Genomic DNA, 22,290 nt, shown 5'->3' with positions numbered 1-22,290 from the left:
AGTCTTGCAAATCATTGATTCTCAGTGCGGATGGATATATTAGAACTTTTGTGAATGTTAATGGAAAGAAAAGCTAAATATGGGAATGGTTTGTGGCTTTTCATTTTACATATCATTGTGTTTTCTTTTTTACTTCCTTTTTTCCCCTTTTCTCCTTGGGGCTGATCAGGGTTTCAATGTGAGACAGGGAAACACTAGAAAGAAATGGAGCAAATGGCCTGCCTTATCCTAAATCGGGGAAAAAATGGACTGAGTAGTTGAATTTAAAGCTAAGTTTTTAAACTTAGACTGATCCCGGTATCTTAACTGTAATGTACGCATGTCAAAGTATCCGCGTCACACTTTTTCTTAACCATTTGCTTAACAGATTGTATTATTTCCGTTTATATGGATATATATGACATTACAAGCCAAAGAGCTTAAGTTTGTCCATGTTCTTTAGTGGAAGGGCTAGCACACTTTCAGTGGCTACTTGTCGAAAGTGTATAATACAAAGCTCTACCTTACTGTTTTTAAAATTTCCACTTTCCCTTTTTGTAACCTTGAGTGCAGTGCCATCATGTGGCCCAGATTCTCCACTCTCATCAGCTGCACCTCCAGTTCCAAATTGCATATGCTTTTCCTGAAGTGCTCTGAATTTTTTTTCATTTTAGTTGCTCTCACTTGCAATATGAGCTGTGCCTTAATCAGATTTATTTCTACCATATTTCTCAAATAATACTTCCCAACAAAGCAAAGAACAGCCCTTGCTTGAATACATATACAAATATGTATGGATGTTTGAAAGTGTGAATCACAGATACTTGTGAATTTTTGATTGAGGATATTCTGTTTTCAAGTATAATGAATAAGCATGGCATGGTAGCTAAATATTTCTGATGGAAGATTTTATTTGAATTCATTTCCAAATACTTTGTGTTTTTGTGTTCAATTAAAATCCTTTGGACATGTGTCAGAAGCCCACTGCTGCTGCTTTGTGACTGTTGGTCAGACTGGGATCCTCTAGGTATTCTCACTGCCTGTTGGGTCAATTTAGGAGCCTGTCTAATTTGCCTAGTATGTATAGCCACCATGTAATTTCTTAGTAGAGTGAAATAGTCTTAAGAATGATCAGAACAGTGCTTATATTATAGTCTAAGTACTTTCACCACTTTGGTGTGGATTTGTTAGCTTACATCTTGTTAGCCTCTTCAAAGTAAGTTTCTTATTGGGTACTTATATACCAGGTGATTCTTCTCTAAGCCAGAAAAAGAAATAACTCAATTACGTTGCACTTGATTTGTATGTTATCTAAGTTACTTTTATTCAAATGTGGTCCTTTTTTTATATCTACTATAGAAAATGTATTTTTCATTTTAAATTTCACTATCCACCATGAAAAGGAAAGAATTAATTTGAATTCAAACTGATTTATAATTTTGATATGATAATTTATAAGTATTAAAATTGTCAAAATTTCATTGCTGCTTTCTAGGATTTTTTTTTCTAGATGGGAAGAGTAGGAACAGGGCAAGGTCTTTTGTTTTGAATTAAAAATTTTTTTTATATTGAGGTACATAACATGCGCAAATCTTAGTGTACAGCTTGGTGAATTTTGACATTTATACACTCATGTAGTCACCACCCAGATCAAGATACCAAATATTCTAAATTTTTTTCCTTCATCTGTTCACCCATTCCCTCCAGGTACTTTTATTTTAATGAAGAAATCAGTATATGTAAATATGGCAACAGATCTAAGCCAAATCCTTCCCAGGAATTAACTTTTTTTTTTTGGCGTTCTGATATTAAACACTTGGAAATGTCTAAATTCAAGTATTTAACTTTTTTCTAATGAAGAAAATAATTAGAACATAGATATATTTAAGTACTGGAGTTCCCTTCTCCCCCTTGTAGAATTAAGGATCTTACCTTTCTTAAGAAGTTTACACCAGATTAATTGTATTACAGTTGAATCATTCTCAGCTTATTCGCTCTCTTCCTAAGGGAATATTTATTTTTACCAATAAATGACAGTCTGGTTGTGACCCATGACCAGCACACCTGTTGTGATTACATTATACCTGACTGGCTCAGTTGCTGTTTGGCTAAGCTGACGTTGTGAAGGACTATTAAAGTTTTTCTAAACCTGGAATTAATTAATAAAACCCTGGGAGCCATTAATTTTAATATGCAAAGAGTTTCACTGCAGAGATTGATTGTTAATACATAATGTGTTAATAAAAAATTCATACATTAGAGATGTCAACTATGTTTTTGAAAGACTCATGAAGCCATTGAGTTGACATGTTATTTTTAACGATGCTCTTACAAGATAAAGCATGTTTTTAATTATTACTATCCTGAGAGATAGATTATTGCTCACCAAAATGGTTATGTATTCAAATGTAAGCTACGAATTCCTTCAATTCCTTTTATTAACCAATTATAGATTATCATTAGTAGAATTGGTTTACTAGTGAAAATATTTTAATTGTCTCTGAAGTTTCCCAGAGAACATATACTTGGCATTACTAAGAGGTCTTATAGTCTTAGAAATGTGTGATGTATTTGGAAGAGATTTTAAAAACTCATGGTTCATGACCCTTTCACTTAGTTTTATGGATTCAGTACTTTTTTCTAGTAATGAATTTTTCTTGCATTGTTATCATTTAACTGGTCTGTTATCTACAGATAAATCTTTTTGTTTCTGACTTGCCAGAATTAAGTACTGATGAAAGAAAAACTCTAAAAGGAATTCTGTACTTTGAACATGATGCTAAATAGTGATGATATTTATAGAAAGTTGTTTTTTTCCTCCTACTTTAAGATTTTAGATAACTTGTTGATGTTTTGTTTAGGAGTTATAGAGAAGAATGTCATCACAGGGCTGTATTGACCCATATCCTATGATGCTGCATCGTTGGAAGAGTCAGAACGCTTTTCTCTTGCCTTAAATGTCTCGTGTGGACACCTGGCATGAGGCTAGTGCTTCAGTCTAGTGTAATTCTAAGATTACTTGTCTTCACTTTTTAATTTTATTTCACCAGAATAACAGAAGTTTAGGCATTGAAATGTTCTGGATATATTTTTTTGCATTAAATGAATGCATTTGCATTGAATTTCATTGTAAATTTTGTGTTTGATGTCTGGTAAATAAATACTGAAATTACAATTCTATGTATATGTTATTTTTTAAATACCTAGATGATCAGCAAGCTTTGAACTCAATTATGCAAGATTTGGCTGTTCTTCATAAAGCCAGTCGACCAGCATTATCCTTACAGGAAACCAGAAAAACAAAATCTTTATCACCAAAAAAGCAGGTATTTGTTTCAATAATATTTTAACATATATAGTTCTATGAATTACTTTTCTTGAATACACTGATACTGTAGAGGTTTTGTTTAAAGTGTCTGTTACACTTTAGAATTAGATACTGGTGTCTGTCATAATTTTTTTAATAAGGGCATGCATTTTAAAAAGGTAGCATTTGATTTTGCTGTTTTCTAAAGCTGATACTTCATCTGTTGTTCTTAAAGCACTTAAGATAAGCAAATTGTTTCTATTTAAAATAATTTATTCTGTATATTTACAAATAAGGATCATTTTGATTTTTAAAAATTTATTTGGCTGTCCAACATGAAAAATGAAAATACAGTGTTCTGTATTTCCCTCTAACAGGATTAGCAAATGTCTCATACCCAGATCCCTTTCTGGTGCTCTTTCCTGTTGAGCCCAAATTCAGCAACGTAATTCTCAACTCAGCTCTTTGTCAGACACTATTAATTGATTGGAGTTCACACTGAAAATGAAGCCTCCTTCTCCCCTGCTCTGTTTTAGGTGAATGACTAAGAAAAAGTGATTTAGAAATTCTAAAAATTTTACCTGATCTCTGAAATGATTTATCATTTCATTACAGAATGATGTCAGAGTCAAATTTGAACATAGAGGAGAAAAAAGGTAAGGAAAGAAACATTACATGTCAGTTTATTGGTTTAATCAAGTGTGTGTCCTAGTTAAAGACATGAGAGGTTTTTTCCTAGATTTAAATGAAAGTTCATGGCTTGCAAATTGAGAATGGAATAGTCCTTGGTAATGTGTGACATGTACGTAGACTTAAGATAGAATATCCTTCAAAGAGCAGGCTAAGTATTTGAAATGGTTAATGTTTTTTACTTCGCAGTATTGTATAATACAACCTTTAAATATTACAATTTCCTTCTATTTTTACTCTCGGAAATTAAATATATTTCTCCTTATCATAATATCTCCTTGAGATACTGTACAAAATTGATGGTATGTGGATTTAACATACACAATTTGATTATTGTCAAGACACCTCAATCATATGACATGCATTTGATCAGTAGCAGTGAGGAAGGTGAGTCGGAGTGGTGGCTGTAGGTAATTTAGCAGAGGTGTAAGCATAGCCTTCCAGGGGCACCTGTGACTCAGCGCACTGGTGGGGGTGGCGGTCATGGCAGCTGACAGCAGAGTTGCTGACGAGCCTAATAGGAGTTAGAGAAAATGTGATCTCATTTCTGTGATTAGTGTCTCATTAATTTAATGGAAGATCTGTCCATTAAGGACTGAAAAATCAGGCTTGAAGATTATATAACCTGAAAATGTAAAAATGTTCTACTCAGAGATATTAACAAAAATGGGATATACCAGAGACAATTTGTTTTCCAGTCTACTTTTTCCCTATTTACAAGTTCTTTATGGATATTTTCTCAGTTTTTTTTTCATTTGTTGACACTGTTTATTGAGTACTTACTATATGCTGGGCCAAAAAGGATAACGTGAGTGAAACAGACATGCTCCCTCCTCTTACAGAGCTTACAGTCTAGTCTAGTAGTCTCCAAGTTCAGAATAACGCTCCCCAGGGCAGCATAGGCCAACCCATTGTGATAGGAAGAAACTACTAGATTTAAACATACTTATTTTAGAGGGATGCTTACATGGTATATATGTGCTCAGAAGCATTGATTGAATTGATAAGGATACAGAAATAAAAACATGAACCTCCAAAGAACAACTTTATATTCTTTTTAATAGTTTTCATAGCTTTCCATTGTATGGACGTCACATAATTAAGTTCAGTCATTTTCTTTAATGAATATTTTGCATTGCTCTTTCATATAATAGTTTCAGTGCAAATTATAAACTGCAGAACGTTTTGAGAATTTCCCTCTTTCTAGAACAAACTTGAGAGTTTTTGAACTTCGTGTTGAGAATTACTGTATCTGATCAAAAAAGAGCCATTATAGTGTTCAAGTACAAGTACACATTTACGTTGTTACTTAATTTTGTATTTCTCTACCCAAGAGATAACTGTTGCATCTATGTCATTTAATTATGCCTAAGAAAATAAAATATCTTAAAATTCTGTCTGTATAGAATCCTTCAGTTTCCTAGACCAGTTAAACTGGAAGACCTGAGGTCTAAAGCTAAAATTGCCTTTGGACAGTCTATGGATCTACATTATACCAATAATGAGGTAAATGTGTACAGTCTAACTTTAGTAGTTTTTATTTTGGAAAGTAGTGTGTTCATTTCAGAGATTATTTTGGACTGTTGTGCCTATATTTAGGGATTGATAAGGATATGGTATGTGAGAGGAATTAAGGTATCACAAGTAAATTTGTTAATTTTAACCGATTAAAGTGGATTTTTTCCATTGTGGAAAATATTAAAAGGTGCTACCGTACAAATAATTGAATGAGAAACTATTAAAGGAGGAAATATGTATTACATGGAAGTTTGCTCTTTATTTGTGCTGTATTTTTACTCTGTGTACTTCCCGATGAACTTTTTCCCTCACATTCCACACATGACTGCAGAGACAGTAGAGCTTTGCTAGTCAGACAGTTTAGTTTAAACTTAGGGAATTGTTTTCTTGGTGGTTAGGACATGATCAGCTCATTATGTTCATGTTCAGGAGTTCAGTGCATGTGATCTTAGGCGCTTGTTCAGGTACTGAGGAGCTCTGTGTTCTGAGGAAACCCGTTTTGAACCTCTTGTAAAATTCAGACTGGGTTAGATGATCTCTGAGGTTTCTTTCAGATCCTATGAGATCTCAAGCTACTAAGATCTTAAAATTTTCAGGGACAGTTTTGTCAGTTGTCAGTTTGTTCTTTTTTGTTGTTGTTTAATATGCCAGGCAGAATGCAGTGATTTATGAACTACAGCCCCTTGTGGAGTTTATAGACTTGTGGTAGAAGCAGACAGTAAACTAACGGATGATGTGAATATATGAAGTTCTTTGAAGGAAATGGATAGAGTATTGTGATAGAGAATAAAGGCGAGGGCAGTAGGTGTCCTGTTTAGATGGTACTACGGAAGCAGGGTGGGGTGAGGGGTGGGTCACGAGATGAGCCTCAAGGATGGGGTGGGAGGTGGGAATGGATGGGCCCTCTTACCCCGTGGGACTGCTGGATAACACACCCTTCACGGGCCCCTCCTCTTCCTCGTTCTCGTCCGCCTACCAGTGCTGGCTGTATCTTTCCATATATAAGCACTTGGACTTGGATCTTTACCTCGTGGTATGATTCTAAGGGAACCCAGATATATCTTTCTGTGTTTGGTCTGAAATTGTGTCATGGAAAGCTTTCAAATGCCAAGATACATTAAGACTACAATTTTGTCTTAATCTGCCAGTCTAGTAGGTCTATCAAGAAAAACGAGGTTAGTTTGACATGTTTTGTTCATACTGTACCTATTCTAGCTCCTACAATTGCTGTTTCTTTTCTGAGTCCTCCCAATTTGTTTATATAATACTTGATATAATTTTTTCTAGGGTTTTCTTCAGGATTGATACCAAGCTAACTGATCTGTGATTTCAGGAGCTCTCTCCTACTTGCTAAAAATTGAAAAATTTCTCCGTTTTCAGTTTTTTTTTTTCATGCTTTCTGAAGGATTTCTGGGAGTGGCTCTGCCATTATATCTGGGTGTTCTCTTGGCAGGAATATAGTAGAGGGAGCATTAGGGTCAGATGATGATGTTTAAAATTTCTTGCAACCCAGATTCTGTGAGTTAACCATGTCCTGATTCACATGATGACAGACCCAGTGCATGCCCTCAGACACTGGGCATGCTAGGAAAAAACTTCAAGGGTTGTTAGTTTTGTGGACCTGTGGACAAAAAACTTACTTATAGTACTTTGTTAATCCAGTTCTATAATTTTTTTCTAGTGTAATATAAATCTCTCTGTTCTAAAGGAACTATCCAATGTAATATAAATTCCTCTGTTCTAAAAGAAACATTATTCTGTAAACTTGCAATTTGCCAGAATTGCAATGACCATGAAATTTAATCTGGGGTTGGTTGGATTTGCTAGTGGTGCTCCTGTGTGTCTAATATGGTGTCAGGGTATGTGTGTCTGTGTGTTGTCATGGGGGATAGATTTGGGGATGTGCAAGCAATCTAAGCAGGTTTTCTAAGATCGTTCCCACTTTAGATGGTTAAAAGGGGAAGGCCTCTTTATGGGCTATTTTCATGTTTCACTATGTAAAGTCAGGAAGATAAGTCACTTCCTTTAAACTTAGGTTCTATTTAGTGGGTTTTGAACTCAATTTTTAGTTTCCTTTCCAGAAAGGATTATGTTGACATACAACTGATTTATCAATAATAAGCCAGAGGGAAATAGATTTATGAATGAAGCTGAAATGAATTCAACAAGCAGGAAAACATTATGTGATTTATTTAGTATAATTTAGACAGACTGGGACTTGTTCTTGATTCTTAGTCCTCATTTTAAAATTTGGAATAGGTGACCTTAAAACATAAGAGGGATCATCACATAAGAACCACCAGGTAGTAATCCAGCCTGCCTCTCCAGAGCGTCCAGATTTCATATTAGCTAACTGAAAAAGAGCAGAATCATTATGTTAGTATTTTGTTACTGTGATTTAAACTAGTGTCTTTTCCTCCAAAAGCAACAGTATGTAGTGTCTAGCAACAGAAGTAAGCAATCCAATTATTAATAAATGTATAGTAAAAGTAAATATTCAGGTTTTCTCCTCAAATGAAAAATTGGAAAACAGTTCCCATCACTGCTTTAAAATGTTCTGTAGTGCTTAAAATATAATGAAAAAAAGATAAGATGTAACAAGATGTGCTAATATTCATAATTGATAGGAAATGAAAAGAATTAAGTAGGTCAGGCTTGTTCTATGATACCAAACAATTAAAATTCTTTTTTATTCTTATTAAAAAATTCTCATAGACAAAAAGGCCTGGTTAGTAGATAAGTTGTAGTAGTATGGGAAATTATCTACAGAGAGAAATTGGGGCTGTAATTTCAAGTCCAGGGTAAGTAAATATAAGCAGATTGAATGATGGGATTCACATTAGTCCTGCTTTGTATTTGTGGCTGAGCCTTTCTGAGAACAGGGAATGTACAGCTAGTGGGCTTGGTGCAGATGAAGCGCTCATCCTGTTACTTATTAAAAACAATTATCAAAAGTTTGCTCCTTGCTGTACTCTGTTAATTACTATTGTGGGCGGGGTGGGGGGTGTTCCTTGTCATCAAGGAATTTATACTGTAGAGGACCCCAAACTAGCTAGGCCTTTATATTCGAGCAGCTTATATACAGGCTCACAAGTGTGGAATTTACTTGTTCTTTCAATGAAATGGAATATACCCTGAAGACTATTGACAGAATCATCTTAAGCTACTAAGTTTACATTTAAAAAAAAAACTGTTTTATTTTCTTAAGTTGTGTGAAGCATGCTTTCTCTCATAGACCTCTCAGGTGCTTTTGTCCTCATGTTTGATTCATGAGAAGATTAATGAAAGCAAATTTCCACACTCGGGGTTTACTATGGGATGGCTGGCCCATTTAGCTTACTTGTTTTGGAGTGTAGAAGTAGAAGTCAAGTCACCAGGGTCAGAGAGAGGAGCCCCAGGTGGGTTGTAGATTGCGGGTCCATTACTAGTGGCACCCTCCCTGGCAGCTGCCACAGGTGCTCATTGCATTTAGTATGTTGATAAGCACATGGGAGAGAGTGCAGGTCCGTGGCTACTAATGAAAAAAAGCTAAAAAGGTCATCAGTGCAAATGGAAGATAGTACTTTTGTTTTAAATGCTTGTGTGTGCTCCTTAATGCTGTTTTGGCATGAAGATACTGTAACTTAAGTTTAGCAATATTATGCAGATGTCCTAGAAAATCAATTTGAAATATTTAAATATGTTTTCTAGAAGAATTTAATGATTAATAAAGCAAAAAAAATTCTCCATATTCTATGATTTTAGTGGCGGTAGGATGGGAAGAGCAAAATAACCTACAGATATTCATTCAGAACTTCATTTACTCACAAATTAAAGAGCAAGGTATTTTGAGATTTATAATTCTGTAGTAATGGAGTTGCTCCTGGAAGGAGTTGGCTTGGTGAGATGGCTATAGATTCATTATGCTCCTTTTTGTTCAGTTGGTAATTCCATTAACTACCCAAGATGACTTGGACAAAGCTGTCGAACTGCTGGACCGTAGTATTCATATGAAGAGCCTCAAGATATTACTTGTAATAAATGGAAGTACACAGGTATGAACTGGGATTTTTTTCAATAGGGGTTATAGAATTTATGCCTTTAAAAGTCAGTGTGTTAAACATAGTACATTCTGTAATCATTGATATATTGTCAATATGATTAAATATAAACTTAGACATTGTAATTGCTATATAGTTGAATATCCGTGCTTCTCAAAACTATAGAGTCCAAATTACAAATAAGTATAATGTACTGTGTATATGAGACATATAGAAACTGAGACCTGGGAAGAAGTCTTAGAACTAAAATTTCTAAGAGGAGATTTGATCAAACCCACAAACAATATAGAATATCTAGGTTTACTTGTTAGGGGAGAAGATTCTGTTTGCAGCCCTTAAGAAGAATAGCGTCAGTCATCCTTTTTCCTTTGTAGGCTACTAATTTAGAACCGTTGCCATCACTCGAAGATTTGGATAACACAGTATTTGGAGCAGAGAGGAAAAAACGGCTCTCTATAATAGGTAAGAATTTGTGTCTGAATTATGAAATGGGTGATTTCTCAGTTTTTTCTCCATCCTTTAATGTAGAGTGACACAACCATGATAAATGGTAGCCAGTTTCTGTATTACATGCAATTTATCTCAGGGACTCCTGAATTCAGATTCCAGCTCTCTACTTAACCTGAGCAAGACTAACTTTGTTCATCTTGAAATCATGGGATTATTGTAGCCAATAAATTGAAAGGAAAATTTTAAAGTACCTTTTACTTTTCAAACTAGAAAGCATGACTATTTCTAATCATACATTTCTTACTTTATTCCCTTTTCTTATCATGTTATAGTACCTATCATTTTAAAGTAAAAATTTGGCAGTTTACTATAGTTGCATTAGGCAGAACAAGCTAAATGCACTAGTTAAATTGACGCTTTAAATGCATTTTAAATCAAACTGTACTGAATAAACTGAGACCTGACTTTAAAGCACATATTCTTTTCACTACGTCATGATGCCTTCCATAAGTTATGTTAAAGGGCATCATATACCTGGGTACAAGTGATCTCTGAAGTTCAAAAGCAGTGGCATTTATTTAAAAATATTTATTGTATTATTAACCCTATAATGTAGTTGTCAGCAGTTAGAAGAACATAACACAGAATGTAAGAATATTACAGTGAGGTTAATAATTACAATATGGTGGGAGTTTAGGAAGGTATAAAAACATTTAAAGTTATACAGACATGAATGTTCTGCTAAGTTGTAATAAATACTGGATTTCAGTTGCTAAAACTATTGGTACCACAGCCCAGAAATTCTGTGTGTATGTTTAATAAAATAAAAATTGTTTCCCTGTGGATATTTATAAACTCATCGTTTTTCTCCTTTGAGGTCCCACTAGTAGAGATAGAAGCTCCCCTCCCCCAGGATACATTCCAGATGAATTACACCAGGTGGCCCGGAATGGGTCCTTCACCAGCATCAACAGTGAGGGAGAGTTCATTCCCGAGAGCATGGACCAGGTAAGCAAAGTTGGACGTGGTTTTTCATTCATTTAAAGGGATGCTTGTCAGGGTCATTGTGGTTTGGCAGGTATCTGAGGGTGTGGGTGGTGGTGGCGGCAGCGTGTGTATGCCTGTGCGCATGTGTGTTTTACCTCTTCTCCAATCCCATATTTTCCTTTATAACTGAACAAAAGAAAAAATACAGGAAAATGTCCACTAATTTACATGTGCCCATGTGCATTCATGTATAAACAAAGCCAGAACAATCTTTTATTGTCCATCCATAAATTATTGAATGCATTTGTTTATAATCCTGGGATTAACACTCAGATTTGTAACATTTGAAAAATACAGCAAAATTATAAATATTTAACTTTGTGAAGCTGATGTTTGTCAGCTGTCTAAAACATGTTAAAATGTTTTAAAAAACTGTAGTGTTGAAGTATTTTCATGGATTTGCTCTTGTCTCTTCAACATTACGTTGGCTGCTTGTACTACTGTAGGAGTTTACATTTCCTCATAATGTGGCGGTCACAGTGTTGTTGTTGGTGGGGTCAGTGTCATGGTGTTAGTTTGGCTGGGGCCATTCTTCAATTTTCAGTAAGCAAAACTATGTGAAATCTTTTAGTTTTTAGTTATTTAGCTAGTAATCCATAGAGAAAGAATATTTTTCTCTTAGGAAATTTTGAAGTTAGCCCAGCTCCAAGGGACAACTACATTTAAAGCATCTAAAATGAGTAACTGGTGGGGGTGGCTGCTCTTGGGTCTGTGGTTTCTCTTGGCACTGAAAGTGCTCTGAGGTTGCGGTGCTCGTCACACGACTTACTATAATGAAAATCATTGAATTGTACACTTGAAAGGTGTGGATTTTATGTTTACATGAATTATATCTCAATAAAGCTGTTTTTTAAAAAAACAGTGACTTCTGGTGGTAGCACACTGAATCATGGTAAAACTATTTTTCTAGATGCTGGACCCATTATCTTTAAGCAGCCCTGAAAATTCTGGCTCAGGAAGTTGTCCGTCACTTGATAGTCCTTTGGATGGGTAATGTTGATTATAATTTGTTTTTTAATATATGTGGGTAAGTGTGCACATACATAGCATGTTGAATTAGCAACTCTTGTGCTGCATTCAGAGGATTTAATTGATACTCATCTGTATACTTAATGGCAAATGAATTTTTTCACAGTTTGGACAAATCCTTTAACCTCATGGTGCTTAGTATCTTCATTAGTTAAAATATATCTGGTTATAATATTTTGGGTATCCCTGCTTGTCAAAAGTATGTGTTTGAAGCTAAATGCAAACTTAGAATTTATATACCTTTATTTTTAAAACTGTTGGTGAAACTATATCAAATTTTTCATTAATATGTTTGGTTTTGAAATTTCTTGAGTTGTTTCACCTGTTCAGGAATATGTTCATTCTGGCATCAAAATATCACTAATTTACGATCTTAGTAATTGTGGCCCAGTACATTGGTTGTCATTGAAATTTTAAGTACTTTTGTTTTGTGAAATAGCTATTCAGGAACATAAGCCCTTTAAGCCGGGTCAAGTTGCACCTGTGGATTTTTGTTACAAGTGCTTCCTCACTCCTGGTCTCAGTAGCACAGTTCTCACCTGTAGCACACAGAATCAGTATCTCTAGTAAAATCTTTACCTGTTTAACTCCTCTCAGATTGCTTTATGAAAGCAAATTCTGAAAATATAACTAATATAGGAATATACATGTAATTTTCTGTTAGCCATATACATGAAACCTTTGAGCCCATGTCTACCTCCAGATAGACATTTCAAACATTTAAGAAATTCAGGGCAATAGCAATGTGAAAGCTATATATCGAACAGTTAATATTTGAAAGACACTGTCCTGAGTACCGTATATATATACATACACACACACTCGATGACTTGGAAATTATTACCCCCTTTTTATAGATGTGGGAACAGTCTCAGAAAGGTGATTTGCCACGGTTGCAATACCTAATTAAGTGGCAGAGCTAGGATCGAAACAGGTGTTTGCAAGTACCTATAGTTTTAAAATGTATTATTATTACCATGATACTCTGTGGATTATTTTTAGAAGACAGACTATTTGCCTGCATATACCAAATAAGTGTTTAAAAGGAAGTTTCTCTTTCTCCAGTTATGCAAACATTTCAGAGTGACCTCCTTTATTTATATATGTACATGTATCTCCACACATACATACAGATAGATATTGGGATTGAATAAAGTTCTTTTTAAATGTCTTATGTACATACTTTTTAAATTTAACATGACCTTTTCTACTCTTAGAGAGAGCTATCCAAAATCACGAATGCCTAGGGCACAGAGCTACCCAGATAACCATCAGGAATTTTCAGGTTAGACCGTCAGCATTCTAAATGTTTAAATGTTTATGTTATTAAATAGTGTTTTGTTTGGGAGGGAGAAGAGAATTTTTTTAAATCAGATTAAAATGTATAGATGGGTTTCATTGTTAGAAATACTCGACTTTTTCATAACATAACTTTATTACACGTTTTAGTAGACTATGATAATCCTATCTTTGAGAAATTTGGAAAAGGAGGAACATATCCAAGAAGATATCATGTTTCATACCACCATCAAGACTATAATGATGGTAAGTTTCTGGTAATTAGACCATAAGAACAGTTAAAGAATAAATCAAAGTAAAAAATTTTTAATTGCTTATTTAAATAATATCATTAGAAATAAATTTGTTCCTCAATTGTTTAGTTTCCTTCTTAAAAAAAGTATTTTAATTGAAGTGTGGTTAGTAGACATTTTTTATTGGTTTCATGTGTAGAAAGTGATTTGACAGTTACCTACCTTATTAAATACTCCAATAAATGTAGTTACCATCTGTCAACAAACATACTATTTTTGACTATATTCCCTTTGCTGTACTTTTATCCCCATGACTGATTATAGTATAATTGGAATTTTGTGCCTCTTTATCCCCTTAACCTATTTCACCCACACCCTATTAAAAATTTTTTTAAAGAAATTGGATCAAACTAAAACTATAATAATATCCTGGCTTTTGCCAATTTACCTTATAATCCTTATTTTTCCCTTAGAAGAAAAGGAGTAATTAAAAAATAATTATTTAGAAAATTTCTTCTTGATGCAATTCATACTTGCATTGTCCTTTTAAGGAAAAAACTGCTACCTATAAACTGTCCAATTTTTGTTTTATATTTTAAATCATTATTGGAAATTATAATAAAAAATAAATTTTTTTCTTTTTTGTCCAGAAGTTGCTGAAGTTTTTTGATTTTATGAATGTGTGTATGTATTTTAACATGAGATTATTTGGATTTGCATTCAGATCCTGTTTCTTTTTTCCCACTTTTCCTTTCTGCTTTCACCTTTTTTCTTCCTTTTGTTGCCATTTTTTTACTTCATGATTCATTGTTAACAAGGATATTTCCTTGAACTCTTAAAAAATACTACTCTTAAGTATAATCATTGCTATTTTAGTTTCTTAGCCTAGTTGCAGGACAAATTTCTGTTCCTTAATTATAAATTTTAAATACTTTGAATTATAACATATCAATAAGAGGTTGTAAAGCAATTCTCTTCTGATTTTGTAGGTCGTAAAACTTTTCCAAGAGCTAGAAGGACTCAGGGAACCAGCTTCCGGTCTCCTGTGAGTTTCAGTCCTACTGATCACTCCTTAAGCACTAGCAGTGGCAGTAGTGTGTTTACCCCAGAGTATGACGACAGTCGGGTAAGAAGAAGGGGCAGCGATATAGACAACCCGACTTTGACCGTGATGGACATCAGCCCGCCCAGCCGCTGTGAGTAATAGGGACCGGTGTAGTGACATGTATAGCATTAAAAGCAGTACATGCCAAGCCAGTCCTCAGGGTGAGACCAACTTTTCAAAAGAGGTAAAAATAATATTTCTTAAGGTGATTTTAATGTCAGATATTAGCACGGTATTACTGCTAATTACTGTAGATGAGTCATTTCTTCACTTTTATTAGGAAAATTGGTACCAATTAGTCATTCATTTCATATATCCTTGTTGAGGACCTGACCCTGAGATTTCAAGTAGGACCTGTAAGATGTAGTCTAGTGCAGGAGAATGATATGTGGAGAAATAACTGTAATTATATAATTACAAATTACACTACACTATATTCTTATATAGTTTGTATATATTTTATATATATGTATATACATATACATGTGTGCATATAATAACACTTAATCTAGATTTTTGACACGTGCAAGAGGCCATGGCCAATTCTGAAAATAGGACATAGTTTGTTTTTGGCTGAAGTGGAGGATATCTTACTTGAAACAGTGGAGTTAGGACTAGAATAGTAACTAGGGCCGGACTGTAAAGTATTTGGACTTTATCACTTAAGCAGTGCATGCATAATCCACGCTCGAAGGTGTTACTGTGGCAATATTTGCATACTCCCAATTTCTCCCTTTTTTGTTAGTGTTGATATATTTTACTCTCATATCTATGGCCTCACACTACATTGCTGCTATTTTTGCTTTAGACAGCTTTATTTTAAAGTGATTAGAAAAAAAGAGAAGAATGAATTTTGTAGATACCTTCAATTTCTTTCTTTCTTTCTTTAGATCTTTATTTATGTAGATCCAAGATTCTGTCAGGTATCAAATTCTTTTGCTTGAAGAATTGCCTTCACCCTTTCTTGTAGTATTAAGTCTGCTGGTAATAAATTCTTTCAGCTTTTGTTCATTTGAAAAAAGTCTCCTTTATTTTAAAGTGTGTGTGTGTGTGTGTGTGTGTGTATGTATATATATTTTCTTTTTTCTGGTAATAAATTCTTTCAGGTTTTGTTTGAAAAAGTCCTTATTTCCCCTTTATTTTGAAATATATATACATATGCAGGTGTGTGTGTGTGTATTTATTTTTTCTGGTATAGAATTCTGGTTGGTCTTTTTTTTTCAGCACCTTAAAGCTATGTCTCCATTATCTTTTGGCTTGTATACTTCCTGAGGAAAAGTCTGCTATAGTACTGTCTTTGTTGCTCTGTAGTATGCATTTTTCCCCTCGACTGCTTTTAGGATTTTCTCTTAGAATGAGAATGATGTTCTTTCCAGCCTTGTACATTGTAGGCAGATAGAAATGTTATTGCAAATAGATTGGTGCAATAAAGATTAGAAACACAGCACATCTTACAATCAGTGGCATCTTAGTTTGAGTGCAAGATGCTATTACATTTGTAATGAGGAAAAAATCTGGGAAAAAGGCGTCATGGGGATTGAACCTTGTTTGGGTTTAGAATTCTTAGGGAATTGAGGAGAAACATTTTGAAAGGTGATCATTATTAATTCAGATAATCATGATTTTCCTTTATATCCAATGATATTCAATTAAGGGTATCACTAATGCAGTATACTCATTTAGTCCTTAACCACTTGTATGCCATCTGGCTTTTCCATTTTAATACAATGTTCTTTTTTAGCACCTCGTGCTCCAACCAACTGGAGATTGGGCAAACTGCTTGGCCAGGGAGCCTTTGGCAGGGTCTACCTCTGTTACGATGTTGATACAGGAAGAGAACTGGCTGTTAAACAAGTTCAGTTTGACCCCGATAGCCCTGAGACCAGCAAGGTAAAAAAATCACTGTATAAGCTTTGTCACATCACAAGAAGTATTTTTACTAAAATAAATATGACACACAATAGGGTTGTTTTTTTCCCTTAACATAAATTATTTGTAAAACATAGATAATTAGATATGTTTACCTACTTTGTGCTGGGAATTTTCTTTCAGTATCACTTGTATTCCCGATCTCATTTAGTGCTGCTTTATCATACCACCAATAGCTTATAATAGTTACTGTTTAGAGACTTGAAAATACTTATTCCTTGGAAAGTAAAAATTTCAGAATGATGTCCTATGAAGTTGAAATTGTTTGCTTGTACTAGCAATGCTGTAAAAACTTAACCATGAGTTCTGTCTTTCAGGAAGTAAATGCACTTGAGTGTGAAATTCAGTTGTTGAAAAACTTGCTACATGAGCGAATTGTTCAGTATTATGGCTGTTTAAGGGATCCCCAGGAAAAAACACTTTCAATATTTATGGAATATATGCCAGGGGTAAGTAGTGTATCCTTTGAAAATAGACATGTTCTATTTAAAGTCTTAGTTGAAGAAAGAAAAAAACGAAACTTTGATTGTAAAATGTTAGACCTAATTAAGGACATTTGAAGGAGTTTTAAATTAGAGTTGGGTAATACAATTTTATTTTCTATCTTCTTCTGCCTTTGTATTCTTTTAGCTAATTTTTTAAAAATGCTGAAATATATTAAAATAGGTTACAGATAGAGCAGTCCATACTCAGATTTCCCTAAATGCCCTAAAAATATCCGTAATAGCTGGTTTATCCAAACCAGGATCTAGTCCAGGATCAAACATTACATTTAGCTGTCCTATCCCTTACTCCTCTTTTAATCTCACCTTATGGATTTCTCAACTTGCATCCTCATTGTGTTGTTTAATTTATTCCTTTATTCTGTTACTTCTTACAAACTCTTAAGTTAGATCTAAAGTCTAAATTAGATTCAAATTCAACATTTTTTATTTCTGATCTAACACTGTGCACTTCGTGTTGCATCGTGTTAGGAGACACAATTTCTGGTTGTTCCGCTGTTAGTCATGCTAAGGTTGATTGCTAGATTAGGGTGATTGGCATCCTGATTCCCTCATTGTAAATTCTTGTTTTTTCTTGAAGATCAGAAAGTAATCTGAGCTATAGCAATGGCACATACGGATGAATATCCAGTTCCTTTTCAGCAATCCACCTAATGCTTCTAACACAGACTGATAATCATTGCCTGAGTCAATAATTTCATTAGGAGTTGCAAAATGTGATTTGCAAACTCTTGTTATTCCTTCTGTGTCATTTTTAGTATTTGTAGGGTACATTCTAATACTAATTATTTTTAACATGGTGATACATTTACTCATCTAAAAATACATGCATTCTCATAATTTAATAGGCAGTATATTTATTTATTTATTTTTATTATGATATCATTAATAAACAATCAAATGAGCAACATTATGGTTTCTAGATTCCAAGTCCCCACCACATACCCCATTACAGTCAGTGTCCATCAGCATAGTAAGATGCTATATATAGAACCACTACTTGTCTTCTCTGTGCTATACTGCTTTCCTTGTGCCCCACCCTACATTATGTGTGCTAGTCATATTGCCCCTTTTCCCCCTTATCCCTCCCTTCCCACCCATCCTCCCCAGTCCCTTTCCTTTTGGTAACTGTTAGTCCTTTCTTGGGTTCTGTGATTCTGCTACTGTTTTGTTCCTTCAGTTTTTGCTTTGTTCTTATACTCCACAGATGAGTGAAATCATTTGGTATTTGTCTTTCTCCACCTGTCTTATTTCACTGAGCATAATACCCTCTAGCTCCATCCATGTTGTTGGAAATAGTAGGATTTGTTTTCTTATGGCTGAATAATATTCCATTGTGTATATGTACCACATCTTCTTTATCCATTCATCTGCTGATGGACACTTAGGTTGCTTCCATTTCTTGGCTATTGTAAATAGTGCTGCAATAAACATAGGGGTGCATATGTCTTTTTGCATCTGGGATCCTTCATTCTTAGGGTTAATTCCTAGGAGTGGAAATCCTGGGTCAAATGGTATTTCTATTTTTATTTTTTTGAGGAACCTCCATACTGCTTTCCACAATGGTTGAACTAGTTTACATTCCCACCAGCAGTGTAGGAGGGTTCCCCTTTCTCCACATCCTTGCCAACATTTGTTGTTGTTTGTCTTTTGGATGTTGGCCATCATAAATGGTGTGAGGTGATAATCTCATTGTGGTTTTACTTTGCATTTCTGTGATGATTAACAATGTGGAGCGTCTTTTCATGTACCTGTTGGCCATTCTTCTTTGGAGAAGTGTCTGTTCAGATCCTCTGCCCATTTTTAATCAGATTATTTGCTTTTTGTTTGTTGAGGCGCGTGAGCTCTTTATATATTTTGAATGTCAACGTCTTATCAGATCTGTCATTTATGAATATATTCTCCCGTACTTTTGGATGCCTTTTTGTTCTACTGATGGTGTCCTTTGCTGTGCAGAAGATTTTTAGTTTGATATGGTCCCACTTGTTCATTTTTGCTTTTGTTTCCGTAGCCTGGGGAGATAATGTTCATGAAAAAGTTGCTCGTTTATATTGGAGAGAGTTTTGCCTATGTTTTCTTCTAAGAGTTTTATGGTTTCATGACTTACATTCAGGTGTTTGATCCATTTTGAGGTTACTTTTGTGAATAGGCAGTATATTTTTAAAAATAGACTTGCTTTCTGGGTCTTCAAGAAACAGCATATTAGAATTACACAGAATGTACAAAGTTGCAGTTTGAGCTTATGAATCAATAAAACTAAAGATAAATATCTGATAGTAAAGGTTTTTAATCATTCTCAGTCTCACAAAAGCAACAGTAAACTGTTTCTTTTCGTCATGAATTATTGTTAATAGTGACATTGTCATTGCTACTTTATATTAAAAATTCTATTGACAGTGTAAATTGGTTATGTTTAAAATTCCCACTTGGATAAAAAATTGGTGGGATGTATTAAAGGCCATAAAAATATTGAAGCTTTTTGACCTGGTAGTTCCACAGAAATTTATTCTGCAGCAATAACCTAAAAGAAGGAAAATGCTGTGTACATTCATCTTAGTATTATCTGTGACAGAAGTATCAGTGCCCACAATAGAAGTAAATTGTGATGGCATTGTCCAAGAGAATGTATGTTAAAAATTAAAAATGTGAAGGCTATGTAGCAAAGTTGAAGGAAGTACTTAGCAGAGATAAATAATATAAAATGCTTTTTAATAATGATTATGATATTTTAAAAGTCTGTATTTGGACAAGGACAGAAGAAACTTAGAAAAATGAAAATTTGTTTTGTTGGGATTGTGATTTTTCTTTTGTTCAGATTATTACTGTTATGCAATGAATATTTAAATTAAAAATAGGAAATAATTATGAATAATTGGAGACCTAAATTGTTGAAGATAAGATTAAAATGGTTAATTGGTTAGAACTGGTTTACAGCACAATTGGACATGGGTGATCTTTATAATGGAGCAATCTTAAAACTAAACCAGGATGTTCAGGGAGAGAGTTACATCATGTTTCTCATTATTTACACTTGGTTTTATAAAGGCTGCTCTCTTCAAAGTATAGGAGTTCCTTGAATTTGAAAAGCATGTTACTAAAGTTTATTGACAATTTAAATAAAATAAATGTATGGCAAACCCATGGCATATATGGGCTGGACATACACGTTCCTAGAGTTGTCTGATCTCCAAGATTGTGAATGATGCTGTACAATTTCTTTCATTAAATTTAGTATGAAGGAACTCTTTTATGCCCTAGATTCAAGCTTTGCCAAAATTGTCATTCCATTTTTCAGTTTTCCCAAATGCAGCATTCCATTTCTTGGTTTATCTAGAACTACTTTTAGACTAGAACTGTAACATACTTTTATTTTCCATACCTGGACTAGCATTTAATTTCTTTACTCTCACACACCACAAACGGTTTTCCACTGTCACAGCACTTCCCATCCTGTTCCAGTGGTTCAGACTGAAGAAGAGAACATTTTACTGGGGTGCGGGGGTAAATAGACTACGCTGATGGAGCTGCTAGAAGCTGTGGGCCACTGCCCCAACTGCCCAAGGGCCCAGAAGACCCCTAAGTCATCACTCATTTGCAGCCTACATGTATTTGGGGGGCTTATTGTTTGTAAAGCTCAGAATTTTACTTTGTGTGTTCCTGTAAATAGACTGAACAAATGAGCCACATTGAATTATGGGTGTGGGTAGTTGGCGGGGTTCACTTACTCCCGAGGGCGCTTTTTCACATGTGTCTGCAAGCTTGGGTCAGCAGGACTGCATCTCGCTGTCTCCTGAGGGATTGCCCATGAAGAGCAGAAAGAGCAGAGGGTCAACCTGAAAATTCAAAAATCTACTTTCATAGGACAATTTTACCAAAATTCAAGGAAATACAGAAACATTCGGACATGTTCTCTGATTAAAGGAAAAGAATTTGTCCCTCAGAAAGCATTTTATTTCCATTTCTTAAAGTAGTGATTATCAGATTTGCACATTGAAATCAGTAGGGAAGCTTTTTCAGAATTTAAGCGCCTGTGTCTCACCTCAGACTGATTTAGCATTTTCAGAGATGGCACTTCATCCTACCTTAAAAACCACTTTAAGAAAATTTGAAATTCCTCTTCTATGTATTTTCTTGTTTTGAACTAGAATATTGAGTATATAAAGAAAAAACCTAGAAATCTCATATTCTGTTTTTCTTTTCATACCCATTCTTTATCCTGAGAAGTAAATCAGCAGATATCAAAACCTGGTTTAAAAACAGAGTAAGAACAAAAATAATATTGAAATAGGACAGATACAGAAGAGCAAGTAGGAAAAACAAAAATACATTCAGGGCAATAAAAGGAAGGTAGAAAAGTACCGGAGAATTTTTTAAAACATGGTTGCAGTGGGAGATAGAACCCTTGTGTCATAGAAACAAGGGTATCTAGTCAAAAAGGAGTTTCATAGGATTCCTTTAGCAGTGACCCACGCGCTTCCAAGGTTCTAGTCAGGGAGGGCAGCAGTGGGGTTTTGTCTTAGCTTGGATGGCCTGTAACGTCCTTACTGAGAGATTCCGGTGCTCTCCAGCTAAAGCCTCCCAGCAGGGACTAGGGTTCTCTAAAAAATAAAGATGTAATAGTGGTTTTCATTTCGAACCATATCAGTTTTCTCTTGTTCTCTTTTATTTAGGGCTCAATTAAGGACCAGTTAAAAGCATATGGAGCTCTTACTGAGAATGTGACTAGGAAATATACTCGTCAGATTCTGGAGGGTGTCCATTATCTGCATAGTAATATGATTGTTCATAGAGATATCAAAGGTAGGTAATGAGGTTTTTTAAGTACACAGTTCTTTTTCTGTGAATGTGAGTGAAACAAGTGATATGGTTAAGAAATTTAACGTTTAAATTAATATGTCTATCTTTAAAATACCATAGGAAAAAAATTCTTTTTTCTCACTGACTCAGTCAGTATTCTTACTAGTCCTTATGTTTGGGTCTCCACGAATGGGTAGCTTTCCTAAGAATCAATAAAGTTAAAATTATCATAAAAATGAGACCATGTTTTCATAGAGAGCATAGTCATTAGAACATAGTGGTTAAGAGTGGAGGCTCTGATACCAGATGTCCTGATTCAAATTTGGGCTTTATTTGTCAATAACTTTGTGACCTTGGACAACAA

The 22,290-nt window shown here is 34.5% G+C and overlaps 1 protein-coding gene across 1 annotated transcript in view; it reads left to right on the top strand.

The window, feature by feature from the left end:
* The window catches only part of MAP3K2 (mitogen-activated protein kinase kinase kinase 2), a 95,340-nt gene that overhangs the window by 58,952 nt on the left and 14,098 nt on the right, over positions 1-22,290 (top strand). The window contains exons 2-14 of the mRNA XM_036884092.2: positions 3,187-3,305; positions 3,902-3,942; positions 5,383-5,482; positions 9,415-9,528; positions 9,909-9,996; positions 10,862-10,992; positions 11,942-12,021; positions 13,278-13,345; positions 13,510-13,605; positions 14,582-14,788; positions 16,439-16,587; positions 16,944-17,075; positions 21,800-21,929. Coding sequence (XP_036739987.2) covers positions 3,213-3,305; positions 3,902-3,942; positions 5,383-5,482; positions 9,415-9,528; positions 9,909-9,996; positions 10,862-10,992; positions 11,942-12,021; positions 13,278-13,345; positions 13,510-13,605; positions 14,582-14,788; positions 16,439-16,587; positions 16,944-17,075; positions 21,800-21,929 — 1,429 coding nt within the window. The 5' untranslated portion in view covers positions 3,187-3,212. The remainder of the gene's footprint in view (positions 1-3,186; positions 3,306-3,901; positions 3,943-5,382; positions 5,483-9,414; positions 9,529-9,908; positions 9,997-10,861; positions 10,993-11,941; positions 12,022-13,277; positions 13,346-13,509; positions 13,606-14,581; positions 14,789-16,438; positions 16,588-16,943; positions 17,076-21,799; positions 21,930-22,290) is intronic.

This window comes from Manis pentadactyla, chromosome 8 (assembly GCF_030020395.1).
Source record: "Manis pentadactyla isolate mManPen7 chromosome 8, mManPen7.hap1, whole genome shotgun sequence".
Classification (NCBI taxonomy): Eukaryota; Metazoa; Chordata; class Mammalia; order Pholidota; family Manidae; genus Manis; species Manis pentadactyla.
Note: the sequence above shows the minus strand (reverse complement) of the source record. Positions and strands in the feature narration are given on the sequence as shown.